Source organism: Vipera ursinii (assembly GCF_947247035.1).
Source record: "Vipera ursinii genome assembly, chromosome: 14".
Classification (NCBI taxonomy): Eukaryota; Metazoa; Chordata; class Lepidosauria; order Squamata; family Viperidae; genus Vipera; species Vipera ursinii.
In genome coordinates, this window is record NC_139527.1 from 657,298 (window position 1) to 670,958 (window position 13,661).

The 13,661-nt window shown below is 51.6% G+C and overlaps 3 protein-coding genes across 4 annotated transcripts; 1 reads left to right on the forward strand and 2 right to left on the reverse strand.

The window, feature by feature from the left end:
• Nucleotides 1-2,050: 2,050 nt before the first annotated feature.
• On the reverse strand, nt 2,051-4,980 carry UNG (uracil DNA glycosylase). The gene is made up of 6 exons (XM_083373823.1): nt 4,670-4,980; nt 4,135-4,230; nt 3,659-3,756; nt 3,438-3,526; nt 2,747-2,925; nt 2,051-2,320 (listed from the first exon to the last, which is right to left on the reverse strand). The coding sequence occupies exons 1-6, from the start codon at nt 4,955-4,957 to the stop codon at nt 2,180-2,182; spliced, it is 891 nt and encodes a 296-aa protein (XP_083229949.1). The 5' UTR covers nt 4,958-4,980; the 3' UTR covers nt 2,051-2,179.
• Nucleotides 4,981-5,585: 605 nt separating this feature from the next.
• ALKBH2 (alkB homolog 2, alpha-ketoglutarate dependent dioxygenase) lies at nt 5,586-7,718 on the forward strand (the record flags this gene model as incomplete). The annotated part of the gene is made up of 4 exons (XM_083373393.1): nt 5,586-5,623; nt 5,889-6,280; nt 6,424-6,622; nt 6,751-7,718. 4 exons carry the CDS (start codon nt 5,586-5,588, stop codon nt 7,049-7,051), a joined length of 930 nt encoding a protein of 309 aa, XP_083229519.1. The 3' UTR covers nt 7,052-7,718.
• A 141-nt stretch (nt 7,719-7,859) lies between these two features.
• Nucleotides 7,860-12,756, reverse strand: USP30 (ubiquitin specific peptidase 30). 2 transcript variants are annotated; one of them, XM_083373438.1, is made up of 13 exons: nt 12,563-12,756; nt 12,218-12,327; nt 11,831-12,013; nt 11,330-11,433; nt 11,039-11,137; nt 10,733-10,775; nt 10,558-10,652; nt 10,335-10,394; nt 10,163-10,249; nt 9,920-10,000; nt 9,264-9,447; nt 9,056-9,164; nt 7,860-8,770 (listed from the first exon to the last, which is right to left on the reverse strand). In XM_083373438.1, exons 1-13 carry the CDS (start codon nt 12,646-12,648, stop codon nt 8,506-8,508), a joined length of 1,506 nt encoding a protein of 501 aa, XP_083229564.1. In that variant the 5' UTR covers nt 12,649-12,756; the 3' UTR covers nt 7,860-8,505. The 2 variants fall into 2 exon arrangements, with proteins under 2 accessions (XP_083229564.1, XP_083229563.1); XM_083373437.1 differs by lacking the exon at nt 12,563-12,756 and having other exon boundaries at nt 12,218-12,514.
• Nucleotides 12,757-13,661: the final 905 nt, after the last annotated feature.

Below are 13,661 nucleotides of genomic sequence, written 5' to 3' on the forward strand. Positions count from 1 at the left end.
GATGAAGCGCAATGGTAACATTAGAAAAGGCCAGCTCAAAACGAATTCTTTCTTTGCCGGTGCACCACCTAATAAATATTTTGGCTTTTGTGCTACTTACATCTCAACCTTAAATCCACTCAAAACTGAGCACACCCGAATTCAGCGCTTCCCGGTCTGAAAGAAGATCACGCCCTTGTGTTGTGTTTGCGTGGAAATTTCTTTCTTGGCTGGGAGGCCGGAGCGGCCGGTGCCAAGTGGCACGGCTCCCTGGCAGTCTGCCGTCTGCCGAATAGGGCAGTTGGACTTTAACTGGGGCAAAGTTCACTCTCCAGTATAAAAACGGACAACTGCTGGACACCTCGGAAGGTTACTGGATACCACACGTAGCTCTAAAAGTTGTAAACAACAACTACTTCTAGCATCTCCCAAAGATGCTTTTGCTGCTGGCAAAGATAAGTGGAAACAAAATAAAAAAGTGTGCGTAAGATTACCTTTTCCCTTGCAAACAAACAACACACACACACACGTTTATGTAGCGTTTGAAGGGAACCGTCCTGGTGTGCCGGTGCACCGTTTTTGCGAGGCGCGGTGGACGGGGCTCGCCTGGGCAGAAGCTCCAGGAAGCCCAGCCTCGGGCCCGCCTTCCTTCCGAGGCAGAGCGGCCGCTCGGAGCAGGGCCGGGTTAAGGGCGGCGGGCGGGGCAGCCAGCGGGCTTCTCGCGATCGCCTCGCACCGCCCCTCCCCTCCCCGGAGCAGCCCGAGGGCCCCCGCGCGGAGGAGCGCAGCCGGGAGCCTCGGAGGGCATTTGGAAACGCAGGAGTGCCGGGGCCGAATGCGGCCTCTGGGCGAAAGACCCATACTGCAAGTACTGCAAAGTCCATCGTACGCGGCCCTGACGCCCCCCCTCCCCCCTTACGGGGACAGCCAAGAGCGCACCTGGGCCCTTCCCGGTGCTCAAAAGCTCCGTTGGCCGAGCCCCCCCGCCCCCCCTCTCCATCCCACTACCCTCCCTGCCATTGGGCATCCCTCTCCTGGCAGCCCTGCCCGCTGCAGGGCCAACCCCCACCTCCCCCCTGGCAGTGTCTTTCCGCCCCCCCCCCGCCCCCCAAAAAACCAGCATATGCAAAGGAACATTTCCCTACAACGCCATTTAAGGGAAGTAATCTTTCAAAGACGGGCACCATGGGCTTCAAGTAAATATCAGAAACATCAGAAACATTTATTTGAAAACTTTGGAACAAGTCAACATAGGGAACTAGTGTTACAGGAAAGATTTTTTTTTATAAAAAAAGTCTTAAATTGGTATTTAAATATACCAGCTGGAAGTTCTCCCTATGCATTTTGCATAGAACAACAAAGCCAAAGGCTTCTTCTCACAAACAGAACTTGATGGGAGTTCAGCAACAGCTCCTATAGCAATAACCTGTAAGCGAACCTTTGCCCGCTGCCACACCTGGGCTAGGGCAGCGTCAAAAAGGCACCTGAGCTTGGCAGAAGGGAAATACCTGAGGCTGGCACCAGAACCTGCTTTCCGCACAGAGGGATCGATTGCAACCCAAGTGCGATGCCTCGCAGGCCGGTTAGCCCTCATCCGAACGCAAGCTAGTTTCCTAGAAAATTTTCGGTCTGTAATTTTTGACCAACTGCAGCTCTCCTTTCCATATTACTTAAGTAACATTTCCCACAGAATTCTGGCAATACTTTTAAATCTGGTCCCAAAAATGGAATACTTTCGGATCGTTGGTCCGCTTCCTGCAAGTCAAAATACTAAAAACTATTTTTCATAGCACCTCTTGAAAGTCTTAAATTGTTGGCAGATAGAAAAAAGACAAGCTGAGATAAGACAAGGCACCAAATGGATGAAATAAGCAGCCTGCTGAATGAGCTCCTGCTGGCTGCCAATGTCTCCGTTTTCCTTTGAGAAGGGTGAGAGAGAGAAATGAAGAACAAAAACCCCGAGGCCCTCATTGCAAAGGACAGATTGGCAGGGCGCTCTTGTATATATATATATATATATATATATATATATATATATATATATATATATATATATATATATATATATATATATATATATATATGGCTGCCCCTGAATTAAAAGTGAAAAGAATAGTTTAGATCAGCTTCCAAGAATATTTCTGCAGCGTGACGGGGACAAAAGGGCTGGTCTCTTGGTCTCCAGAAAGATGCGGGATCCTTACAGGGCCTTCCAGTCGATCAGCGGCTTCCCGGATTTCTTCAGGAATTCATTCGTTTTGGAGAAATGCTTACAGCCAAAGAACCCCCTGTGCACCGAGAGGGGCGAGGGATGTGCTGTCTGGAGGATGTGATGCCGTTTCTGCAAGAAGCCAGAGGCGTTAAGACTGCCCAGCCCCACAAGTGAAGAATCGGAGGGACTTAAGGGCATAGAGTAAAAGGTTAGCGGAGCCCAAAGTATCCCGTTGTACGGTGGCCAGAATTAAGCAGAGAGATCCTACAAGCAGCCACGTTTCTACATCTACTGAGTTAGAAAGTGGGTTGGTTTTTTAAAAAACTGAAGAGTTTCACTGGCTAGACTCATCATGCACCGTGCAAAGGTTTGGTTTCTTTTAATCCTCATTTGGAAGACGAGCTCCCTGGGCTCTCCCACCACAGTAAGCAACAAAGCACGGTTAGCTTCATCATTTACTGCAAGCGAACGGCAGGAGGGCTAAGCGTGGGTAGCTCCCCCAAATCCCTTTTTAAAGTTGCATGCAAACAGTGGTGCTGCCAAAAGCCCACCTACCCTGTCGATGCAGCTGCCCTTCTTCTGAGCATACGCTCCCCACAGCATGAAAACCAGGCCGTCCAGGTTCTCGTTCAGCCAGGCGACCACGGCGTCTGTGAACTGCTCCCAGCCCCTCTCTCGGTGGGAATTGGCTTGATGAGCTCGGACTGTAAGGACAGCATTAAGCAGCAGCACGCCTGTATTGTTAGAAAAGAAAGGAAAAGAAAAAAGGATGCCATTAGTAGGAGTCCTGGAATAAAGTCATTTTTGCTCCCACCAAAGCTAGATAATCAATGTCACTTTATATGCCCATCCAAAGTTGATGGGACAGAAGGGTGGACTGAGAACTATTTCCATTCCCAGTTAGCGAGAAAACATGGCTTTCAAGGATAATTTTGTACAACTTCAATTACAGTCCCTCAATTCGATAATTGCATTTTTTTGTTCACTATTATAGGTTTTGCTACAAGCCTAGTTTGAAAGATCGCAGCTGATTTGATTACTTGTGTTGCTTGATGAGAAACGTGAGAAACATGATTATGAGAGGTTAGAAACAATACCTATTTAGGGGAGACACCTCAACCAGTCTGGATATGTGACCTTCAGTTTTCAGATTGGTCACAAAGGCTGGGGAACTCTAGCAATTGAAGCATGAATGCAGCACAATCAAAACCATGAAAGCAATGGGGGGAAAATGGCATTGGGTCACCTTGTTTAGCCCATCCAGTCAAATCTCCATGGCCAGGATGAGAAAAGCCTTCTATATCCGCAACAAGCTCTTTGTACATATTTTCCAGGCTACAAAGAAAAATAAGTCTCAGACGCTCTATGTTTTCACACAACATAGACTCAACAGTCAACTGTCCCAAAGAATGCTACAACATCACACCCCTCAACCTGACAGAACTAAGTGGCCACAGCTGATCTTACCTGGGTGGAGGGGGAACCGGTCTCTGGACGCTGAAGCAGAGGCCATGAGCTTGATTGGGCCCGTGATATGGATCTTGGCCCAAAATAACCACTTTCACCTGAAAGCAAAAGCCGAAAACTTTCAAACACTCCACATCCATTATTCCTGTTCTCAGATAATTTTTGTGTAGATTTATGCTTCTATTTAATGACAGAAAATTCTTTGCTTTCTTAGTAGTATTCCAAAAAAGCAGCAAATGGCATTACATAAAATAGAGAGAGACTAGTCAGGGTGACAGGCATTATGATTTACAAAGCCAAATTGCATTAAGGCAGGGTTTGCTTAAACATGAATGACTGAAAAAAAATCACAATGGTTACCTGTGTCAGGTGAACCCAGCTAATAGCCAAGGGTAAAGACCCAAACAAAGATAACACCACCCACTCTTAAAGGAACAAGATGATAAACACAGACTAATCATAACCTGTCGACTCACATCATGGATGTCACACAGCTGGGTCCAAGTGAAGACCTGATGCTGGGGTGGATAAACTGTACAGCGTTTGCGCTCTTCAGCAACAAATGCCATCAGCTATATAAAGGGAAGAAAAATTTACTTAGAGCTCAACTAAAGGTCATAACAAACTATGGAGACATGGCATTCCATAACGTGCACCGATACAGTCTTTGTCCCCCGATGGTGTTCAGTACTCTCATCCCAAATTCTGCTGGAAATGAATTTCTGTGTCATACCCAGTCATCTCAGATTTTATCAAAACAAAACACGGCTCTTAAAGCGTTCAGAACTCATTAAACAAAGGTCTACAAACCAACTTTAAAAAGCACCTGACCCAGTGGGGTAGTAGCCTTTGAGGATGGACTGCTGAGCTAAAAGCACTTGTCTAACCTTGTATCAGCAGGAACAGGCTAAATTTCACCCCTCTTTAATTAGCTGGACTAAGACCTCAAAGCCAAGGAAACGGGGATGGGGGGACCCGATCCCTTCGCAAAAATCCTGGCTTCTCGCCCACCTGAGCAAAGTACGGTTTGGAGAACTCTTTGGCCAGGGAGACCCTCCAGCTCTGACCCAGCTCCGCGGGAATGTAGCTGGCGGTGCGGGCTGCGAGCTTTTGCAGCGCCGCCTCCTTGTTTCTGCGGATGCGCTCCACCTGTTCCGGGCTAAGCGGGGGAGATTGCGGGCAGCAGCCATCAACCTTCGATCTTTTGGCGGCCTGCAAGAAGGAAAAGGAGCGGGTCAGGAGCGGGGAAGCGGGGAGGAGGCAGCGGGGAGACGACCAAACGCCCCAGGAAGCTGCCATGGAGGCAAAGCAACCGCAGCCGCCTCTCCGGCACTTCCGGCCACGCGGAAACGTGCACATTTCGCGGGAAAAACAAAGCTAGCATCCCACCCAAGCAAATTAGCCTGAAGACACCGCCCCTTCGCCTTCCTATTGGCCTACGCCCATTGTTTCCTTTTTTTCCTTGGCCCGCCTCGTCCTTTAATTGGATTGCGGGTAGAAGGGGGTTACCCTCGCGACCAATCGGGAACAAACGTTCGACCTAAGATCCGCCCCTCTCTTGGATTGCTAAAGCGTGAATTCTCATTGGTTCACCAGATCACGTGACCGTAAGCGGCCGCCAGCGTCCCTCCCGCCGAGAGCCTTCGGAGGTTTCTCATTGGTCGGCCCCTCAGAGCGCAACTTTTGTCTTGACTAGCGAAAACGCGGTAGGTGAAAACATGCCCCGCTCCTTCCCGCCAAACCGCCAGACTGCTTCCCGCTCTATTAATAAAGCACGAATGGCGTTAATGTTATTAATAACGTTCTTCGCAATAACCCCCCCCTAAAAAAAGAAAGTACCTCAGTTGCCGCGGCTGACTCCGGAGAGCGAGTCCTCTTCTTGCCGGGCGCCGGCGTGAAAAAGGAGAACAGGGACTTCTGCCCGATCATGGCGGCACCGCTCGCAGGGGCAACGGGACGCTGCAGGTCGGGAGCGGCGGCCGCGGCGGAGCGCTGGAATCTTCCCGGACAAAAATTGCCGCGAAACTGCTGGGCACGCGCGGCCGAGGAGCGCCTCCCCCCCCCGCGCCCGTTCAATCCGCGCACGCGCGCTGCCGCCACCAGGAAGAGCCCCAGAGCAAAATCGAAGCGGCGGGCGGGCTTTCGGGCGGCGGGTGCTTCTCCTCCCCCCCCCGGATTAAGAGGCAGGGGGCGCCTGGGGAGCGAGGTCTTCCCCCGCTGGCCCGCCCAGCCTTGGCCATTACTGGCGGGATTGCTCCTCCCGTGGTCGGCTCTGGGCCGGCAGGCGAAGGAGCTGCTGCGGGGGAGCCCTGCAAAGAGGCCCCGGGGCCCTCCCGCCGCCCCTCTTCCTTTGCCCGAAGTCAGCCACGGAGAAATTCCTTCTCCCGGCACGCCCTGCCTCCGCCCCGGGGCCCAGGGCCCCGGAGGGGGAGGCGGGCCCTGCCCGGCAAGGCGGCCCGGAGGAGGCGGAGAGGGCCGAGCGAGAGGCGCCCCGCTTGCCGGGCGGGCTGTGGAAGGAAATCCGGGCCGAGGGGCTCAGCTGTGACTACGCCGTCCTCTACGGCAGAGCCCAGGCGGACGAGGCCTTCCGGCAGCTGGAGAAGGAGGTGGAGTACTTTGAAGGTGAAGGCAGCTGGTGGCAGCAGGAAATAACCCCTGCTCTCTTTCTTGCTCGGGGCCGCAGAAGCCGCTTCTCTCTCCCTCCTGACAAGCCTCGGGGATTTGTGAACGCTAATCGTTATTTCTGCTTTTTCTTTCCCAAACAGGTGAATTCACCAAGCTGCGCGTCTTTGGGAAATGGCACGACATCCCAAGGAAGCAGGTGACCTACGGGGATGCCGGGCTCACCTACACTTACTCTGGTGTCACCTTTTCTCCCAAGCCCTGGATTCCAGTTCTGAATCGCATCAGGGACCGTGTCCAGCTGGCCACTGGGCACACCTTCAACTTTGTTTTAATAAACAGGTAATTCCCCAGGGTGTTTCAGACAGCAGGAAACACCATCCATCGGACACACGGGGCTTGGGGTGTTTCCAGCTGCCCTGCTGCATTGCTCAGCAGACGGATCCGAGGTCTTCCTTGTGCCTCTGCAGGTATAAAGATGGCCACGACCACATCGGAGAGCATAGAGATGACGAGAGGGAGCTGCTTCCTCGCAGCCCCATTGCCTCTCTGTCCTTCGGTGCCCGCAGGGACTTCATCTTCCGCCATAGGGCTTCTCGGGGCAAAAGCCCCTCCCGACGAATCGCACCAGTCAAGTTGCAGTTGGACCACGGCAGTCTGTTGGTGATGAACTTCCCCACCAATCGCTACTGGTACCACAGCCTGCCCAGCCGCAAGAAAGTGTTGGCGCCCAGAATCAATCTGACCTTTCGGAAAATTAGGACTCTTTAGCCCCCAGGAACAGGTGCTTGAAGGAACCTTATTTCGCACAGGCTGCAGCATGGGTTTACAGCTCCCTATTCTTGAAACCTACCTGGACTCAAAACTGGGCTGTTTTAATCACAGGCTCTGCTTGCACAACCTGATGCAGCCCCTGGATACGCAGGGTGTGTATGTGTCTCTAACCAAACTGTATTTATGGCTGTGGTTTGCCTTGGATTCACTCGCTAATCAGCCAGCCAGTTTATCCTGGACGGCTGTGTGAACCTGGCCTGTGGCACAATGTATCCTGTGAACCAAGAAAATAGGGTTAACTGAACAAATCAGGCTTCAGGTGTTGGGAACACCTCAGTCAACCTGCTTGCTGCTTAAGGAGCTGATCAAGATCCACGGCGCTTCTCTAACCAGTGGGGAGACATTACTGTCTTAAGCCAAGGAAGGCGTCTCTGTGCTGAGGCCCCTCGAAATGCAGGCCTGTTTCTAGCTGGGGAACCCCCGCCCAGCTTGGAGCTAAGGAGGGGCCTGTGTATTCCCAGGGCCTATTTGTTGTGCTTTGTTCCACTCATTCCCATTCCAGCAAGCTCTGCAAGCAGCAGCCTGCCAGAGGTCCACAAACTCTACTGCTTTGTGTCTTGTTTACATACCCTGAAATAAATAGTTATCATTTGTTTTCTATGGGAGAAAAGCTCTGTCTTTGTCATCAGTCAAGTTGCGTCATTAGCACACTTGTCATCTGGCTTTGAGTCCACAGGAGCTGGTGCAGGAAGATGAGAAAAGGGTTTCTCTCACATAGACCAAGCCAGATGTGGGTCTAAACACATTTGGAATTTTAGCAGCTATTTTATTATGTACAAAATATTTTAAACCGGCAGATTCTGGTGGCAGAATTAGCAAGTTATAGGAAAGAGGGCTCCTCCTTTTGCTGAAGGAGAGCCCGGTAAGAAATCTGACGTAATTACAACAGACTCATCAGAACAAAGATCCCACCCTCCTTTCTGGGAAGCAGCTTCAGGCCCAACCAGAGATCCAGGCTTCCTCTGCTCCGCTGGCCTCCCCCGGAATTCCAGAGCACCGTCTCGCTAATTAAAATACGTTCAAGGCACTTAAAAGGAATTTTCCACCCTCCCCTCCGGACACGGCAGGTTGTCGTCTGACTGAATCTGCTACAGGTGTGAAATGTGAAAAGACTGGCAGTAAATCAATCGCCACAAAGGAAGCGGAGGTGAACGTCACAAGGGAGGAGAACCTAAGAGGTCTCTACTTGAAATTCCTGGAACGGAAAGTATTCTGGAGCACATTTTTCTGAGATGGAGGAAAACCACATCCTTGGGCAGGACCGTCCACCGGCTCCTGTCGGGAGGCACCCCCTCCACTGCATCCTGGGGCGTCCAGGGCAGAAACCTCCCGGTGTCTTCTTGCCCCAGAGTAGAGCAGCGACTCCTGCACGCCTGGCCTGCTCTCCTCCATCATTCCTCAGCTTGGAACTCTCGGCTGGGAGGCTGCAGCCTGGAGCTGATGCGCTCGTAAAAGAGCAGGTAGGCGCTCGAGGACAGGACCTCTTGCAAGGTGCTCTTGCGTACCACGTCGTCGGAAACCCAGAGCCACTGGCTGCCGGCGGAGGGCAGTGTCCGGGAAGATGATGGAGAACGGCGGAAGGTCACAAAGTGCCCCGAGTGCATGTCCCCATGGTGGACCACCACAGCCATTAAGCGGTACACGTAGAGGGGGGAACTGCCGAAGGGAAAAGAGAGGCAGGGGCGTCCACTCCACATCCATCCTCCCCTCTCCGTTTTGAGCCTAGAAGAGAAGCTAGCAAACTCTGCTCTTTCTAGCAATTGCCTAAATTCATGGGACAGCAGCTGAGCTGCCTCTAGAACCATTATGGCAGGGCTGAGTCCAGACAGGCTCAACCAATACTCCTACGTTTAATAGACAGGGTCAGCAGACGGATAGTATTTTACAGGCTGCTCTCGTCTCTGAGGAAGTCCAGCAGCAGCCCACCCTGTTCTCACTTACCCACAGCCAGGAACAGCCATGCAAGGGAAACCGATGGAGGGAGGCAGCCACGGGGTGTAGTATGTGCCATTGCTGAGAATGGGTTTGCTGCTCCCGGCTAGTTCCATGCCTGTAAAAAACGAAACAAAAAAAAAAAGGAAGCGGACGCTGGATGTCTAAAGATCCCCAATGCAGGCGAGCAGGCAGGGCTCCTGTACGCGATGCCTACCTTCCCCGGCGCCTGGCTCTGCCTGCAGACCCCCCCTGGGGCTGGATTTATGGGTGGGGAAGTGCTGCTTGTACAGATCCATGATGAGGAACTCGCTGAACTGCACGTGATCATTCCGCTTCAGGGGCAAGCCGTGGCTGGACCAGCTCAACCGTTGCAGGTGGATGCAGAGACACTGAGGGAGCTAGAAAGGCAAGAGGGAAATGGGGCTGTTGGTGGCAGGACGAGGCATTCCCATGTGCAATGTAGCGGAAACACAAGCCCAGGGTTTCCCCAAATGGGAACCCCTAGCTCTTAGGACATTCCTGGGGCCACGCAGAACCAGTGTCAAATTTCTCAGTGGTTTAACAAGTCAGCCTGCGATACTGGTTGATCCTCTGCACGCTACAGGTGGATGGTGCTCGCAGAGGAAAATAAACGTGAATTGGGAATTTAGCCTCTCACAGACAGTAGCTTCATCTTCAAAAAGGGCCTGAATGCTGGTCTTGCCAATCTGCCATAGGAAGCCACCTACCCCTCATGACTATCTTCCACCTCTAACGTTTGCTGTCACGGAATGAGACAGAGAACAGTTTTTGCTCTGCAGTTTGCAGTATGCTTAGCGAGAGAGAGGGTCCCTTGCCCCTCCCCAACAGTTCCAATGCCCCAGTTCTTACCTTTCCTAATTTTAACTGCTTAACAAAAGTTGTTCTCTGGTGCTCCATAATTTGGAGGCCTTTTGTCCCTTCGGCCTGAATCTTGGAGAAGAGGAAAAAAATATCAAAGATGTTCAGGGGTCAGGTGTGTCCAAGACACGATTCACAAAGGAATGGGGATTGGAGGACCCTACTTTTACACCTATTTGCAAATTGGTGGGTGAAACACAGAACAGATCACGTGATCCCAAGCAGAAGACCTACTTTGGTACAGTTGTCACATACGACATCCTTGACCGACTCAGAGGAGATGAAGTGGCGAAGACAGTGATCCAGCGTCAAGGGATGGCCCTGCGGACAGGGAAAGTCAAGCAAAGGTCAGAACTCCAGCAGATTCTTAAAGCATGGCTCTGGGCCTCCAAGGAAATGGACCTACCCACACAGTGGCCGGGATGCTCAAGGAAAGGCTGTCAAAGGTGTCGTATCTGAGGGGACTCTGGAAGAGAAAGAAGCACTGGACTCCATCTGAACATTGTCCCACCTCCCGGCAGACAGGCAAGGATGGAGAAACACCTCCGTTGCCCTGCCCAAGTCAGAGTTTCACGGCAACTCTTCCATTCTGGTGGATCCCAGAATGATCACTTATTTTTCTTATGTACCTGTTGCTTGCAGTGCTTGCAAACCATGTTACTTGTCAGTCTCCCATGAAAAGGATGCTGACTTTTCCAACGATTTGGCAAAGGATAAAGCGGACCTACAAAATACAACTCTTGTGCCATAATCTGTTGTGTAATAAATCTGCCAACCCTGTTAAAGCTTTTTTTTTTCTTTAACCTTTTGTCCGGCAGCATATTTGTTCTTGAGGTATTTCCGGCTCCTAAGTAGGAAAAACAACAAATAAAGGGTATTATGAAAATAAGCCAGAAATATCAAGACTTGATTATTTGAATTATTTGTCTTGGAGATTTAAAGAATGTAAAGAAAGATAAAATTCACCCGTGCCCAGCCCCATGTACGCTACTGAAAAATCCTGAAAACTTCAAGATGGCGAATTCCCAGGCAGGTAGAGGACAGGCGATTGGCCTAAATGTATCTTGATTCCTAATTCTAATTGTAATCCTTAGCTATTCTTTCACTCACCTCCAGTGAATGCACATCAAATAAATGTGGAATCTGGCTCTGACCATCTCGTTCTTCTTCTAGTGAAGAAGTCAGAACATGGAACAGTTCGTGAGCATCCTAGCAAAAAAAGAAGTGACGGGAGTTTAAAATGGCAGGTCAACAACAGCAGGAAAAATGACTGCAATGAACAGGGGAGAAGGTAATTCTTGCTCCTGTTTTTATATGCCCAATATCATAGATCAGACCGTCTATGTATAGATTCTGAGAAGCTGAGCAATAGATGACACCTTACTTCTTTCCGATCACTACCTGCTCTTCAAAAGAGGAGATCTGCCAGCGGTACAGCCTTAAAACCTCCAACAAGCAACTTGCATCCAAGAGGTCATCCTCCGGTGTCTCTTGGCAGGATAAAGCTGAAAGCAACAAATGGCCAAAAAAGTTAATGTGGACTCCAGAAAAGCGAACTTATTCCCCTCCCAGTCCTGGAGCCTCTGATTCTAAAGAAAATGCTTTACACTCATATGCTTCGGAACAGTCTAAAGAGTGGAAAACCTTGACACCAGTGCTGTTAGCATGCACTTGCCTGCCCTGACATTGTCAAATGGCGGAATTTGCATTTAGTTTTCTACAAATTTCAGACGGAACGTGTCCTCTTGCGTTGCCAATATCAACAGCACCATTTCTAGAACTGTGCCCTACCACTACATTGCCGTTTCCTCCTTTGTATCATAAAAAGCGCTGTGTCCATTTGCCAGGTAATCCAATGAACAGAACAAGGAGTCAAAAGTTAAAATGACAGGCACCTCCTACCTTTCAGCAAGCGAAGCAAGGTCAGCGACAGGGACTGCTGCCCAGCCTTCTTGCTTTGGCCAGCCGAGTCCTGACCTGCGAATCCTTCCAGCCACTGAATGAGGGTAGGACACGCCGACAGCCCTTGGAGAAGGGAGTTCATGAAGCACGTGTTGCCCAGGTTGAGCAGCCCGGGCACCAGCCCTGTTGGGGCGGGGAGGGAGAAAAATTAACGCCATGGATTAGCCTTGTAGGAGGCTCGGCCGCTTCTCTTCTTAATCCAACGGAAGAGAATCCCTGCAGCTCCAGGATGAACGTGGGTCCCCGGTGCCTTCCGAGCCTGGATGTTGTTGGCTGGCAGACGCTTCAGTTCCCACCTGGCTGCCGTCCCAGGTGGGCGTCCCTCACCTTTCCTGCGCCGTTTCCTCTCGGCCATGGGGCCCCAGAGGACGTAGAGGGCGGCGGCAAAGACGGCGGCCACCCCAGCGATGACCCCCCAGCTCCTCACCATCCTGGCCCTAGGAAGAGGAAGGGGACATGAAAGGAGCCCCTCCGGGCGGGAGGCCGAGCAGCCCCCGAGCCGGCTTCCGAGCCGGCGCGCCTTCTGGGACCTGCAGTCCCTTCCCACGGGGGCGGCTGCCATTCCGACCCACGGAAGCCCCTCGGCCCAGCCGCCCGCAGAGATCCGCCGGTGGCGTCCCTCCACTCCCCCCCGCAGGCGCTCGTGGGGACCCGCTCCGCTCGCGGCCGAACCTGGCCGAGCCCCCGGCCCGAAGAAGCCGCCGCAGCACCGCCGCCGCCCGCTCCGTTTCCAGCGCGCCGAAGCGGCTCAGCGGCATTGCCGGCCTCGCTGCGCCCCGCGGACGGAACCGAAAGCGCGGGAGCGGGTCGCACGGGGAAGACTTTCCGGGAGGAGCGGAAGCCGCCGGCTCGAGCTCCTGCCCGAGGGTCTCGTAGCAACGGGGTCTCCGCCCCCTCGGTTGCTAAGGAGTTCTACGCCCTATGACTCCCATCCTGCCCCGGGTGCTGAGAAAACAGAGTTCCGCAGACGAAAAAAAGATTCCGCGGAGCAACTTCTCTGAAAGATAACAGGAGGAGGCGGCAGAGGGAGAAAAACAGCATTCTAGATGTTTTCTTAATTGCACCAAAGCAATTTTAAAGCTTTAAAGAGGGTAGATTCAGTTCTACATGGGAGTAAGCGCTCTCAGTCCAGCGGGAACTTACTAAAACATCAGGCAAAAAAGCTGCACATTTAATTGTGTGTCCCAAACACCAACTGAAAGCAAACATTTCAAATATATTTAAGGGGCTAGAAGCAAAATATTAAAAAAAAATGAAGGAAAGCAGTTTTGAGACATTTCAAAAACTACCACATTCTCCAATACATTTAGAATTTAAGGCATCCTTGTCAATCGTGGACAAAACTTGCAGTGAGCCAGAGCAATCCAGGCAGAGGACAAGAAGATTGACACACCCAACATCCTGGTCAAGACCATCTTGCTTCAGGCTCCCTGTGCATCTTTGGCCTCCAGCACCTGCTTTCCTGATTCCCTGTGCCTGAAGGTCACTCAATCCAGCAAGAGCCAACACACCCAAAAGCTGAGTCGGCAAGTGATCAAAGCCAACTTATTTGAGACAGATCCAGTGCCCTCAAGCCTCCCACTGTGCCAGAAGGCAGCCTTCCAGATAAGGGGGAGCAACTTCCAGAAACCCTCCCCACCCCACCCCACACATCTGAGAGGCCATCAAGCTTTGCATTCAGAGGCAGGTGCATTAATCTCGGATTGAGGATTTGACCATGAGACTCTAAGATCATAATTGCATCAGTTGTTCTCTCCAAGCTATAGCAAAC

Excerpts from the sequence above, each read along its gene's own strand:
- UNG (XM_083373823.1), bottom strand. The coding sequence starts at position 4,957 with ATGGCAGCTTCCTGGGGCGTTTGGTCGTCTCCCCGCTGCCTCCTCCCC. Across the intron at positions 4,231-4,669 it reads CCAAACCGTACTTTGCTCAG|CTGATGGCATTTGTTGCTGA; the intron begins GTGGGCGAGAAG and ends CCCTTTATATAG. Across the intron at positions 3,527-3,658 it reads CCGGTTCCCCCTCCACCCAG|CCTGGAAAATATGTACAAAG; the intron begins GTAAGATCAGCT and ends TTTTCTTTGTAG.
- USP30 (XM_083373437.1), bottom strand. The coding sequence starts at position 12,452 with ATGGCAGCCGCCCCCGTGGGAAGGGACTGCAGGTCCCAGAAGGCGCGC. Across the intron at positions 10,653-10,732 it reads AATATGCTGCCGGACAAAAG|GTCCGCTTTATCCTTTGCCA; the intron begins GTTAAAGAAAAA and ends TGTATTTTGTAG. Across the intron at positions 9,448-9,919 it reads AGCAGTTAAAATTAGGAAAG|CTCCCTCAGTGTCTCTGCAT; the intron begins GTAAGAACTGGG and ends TTGCCTTTCTAG.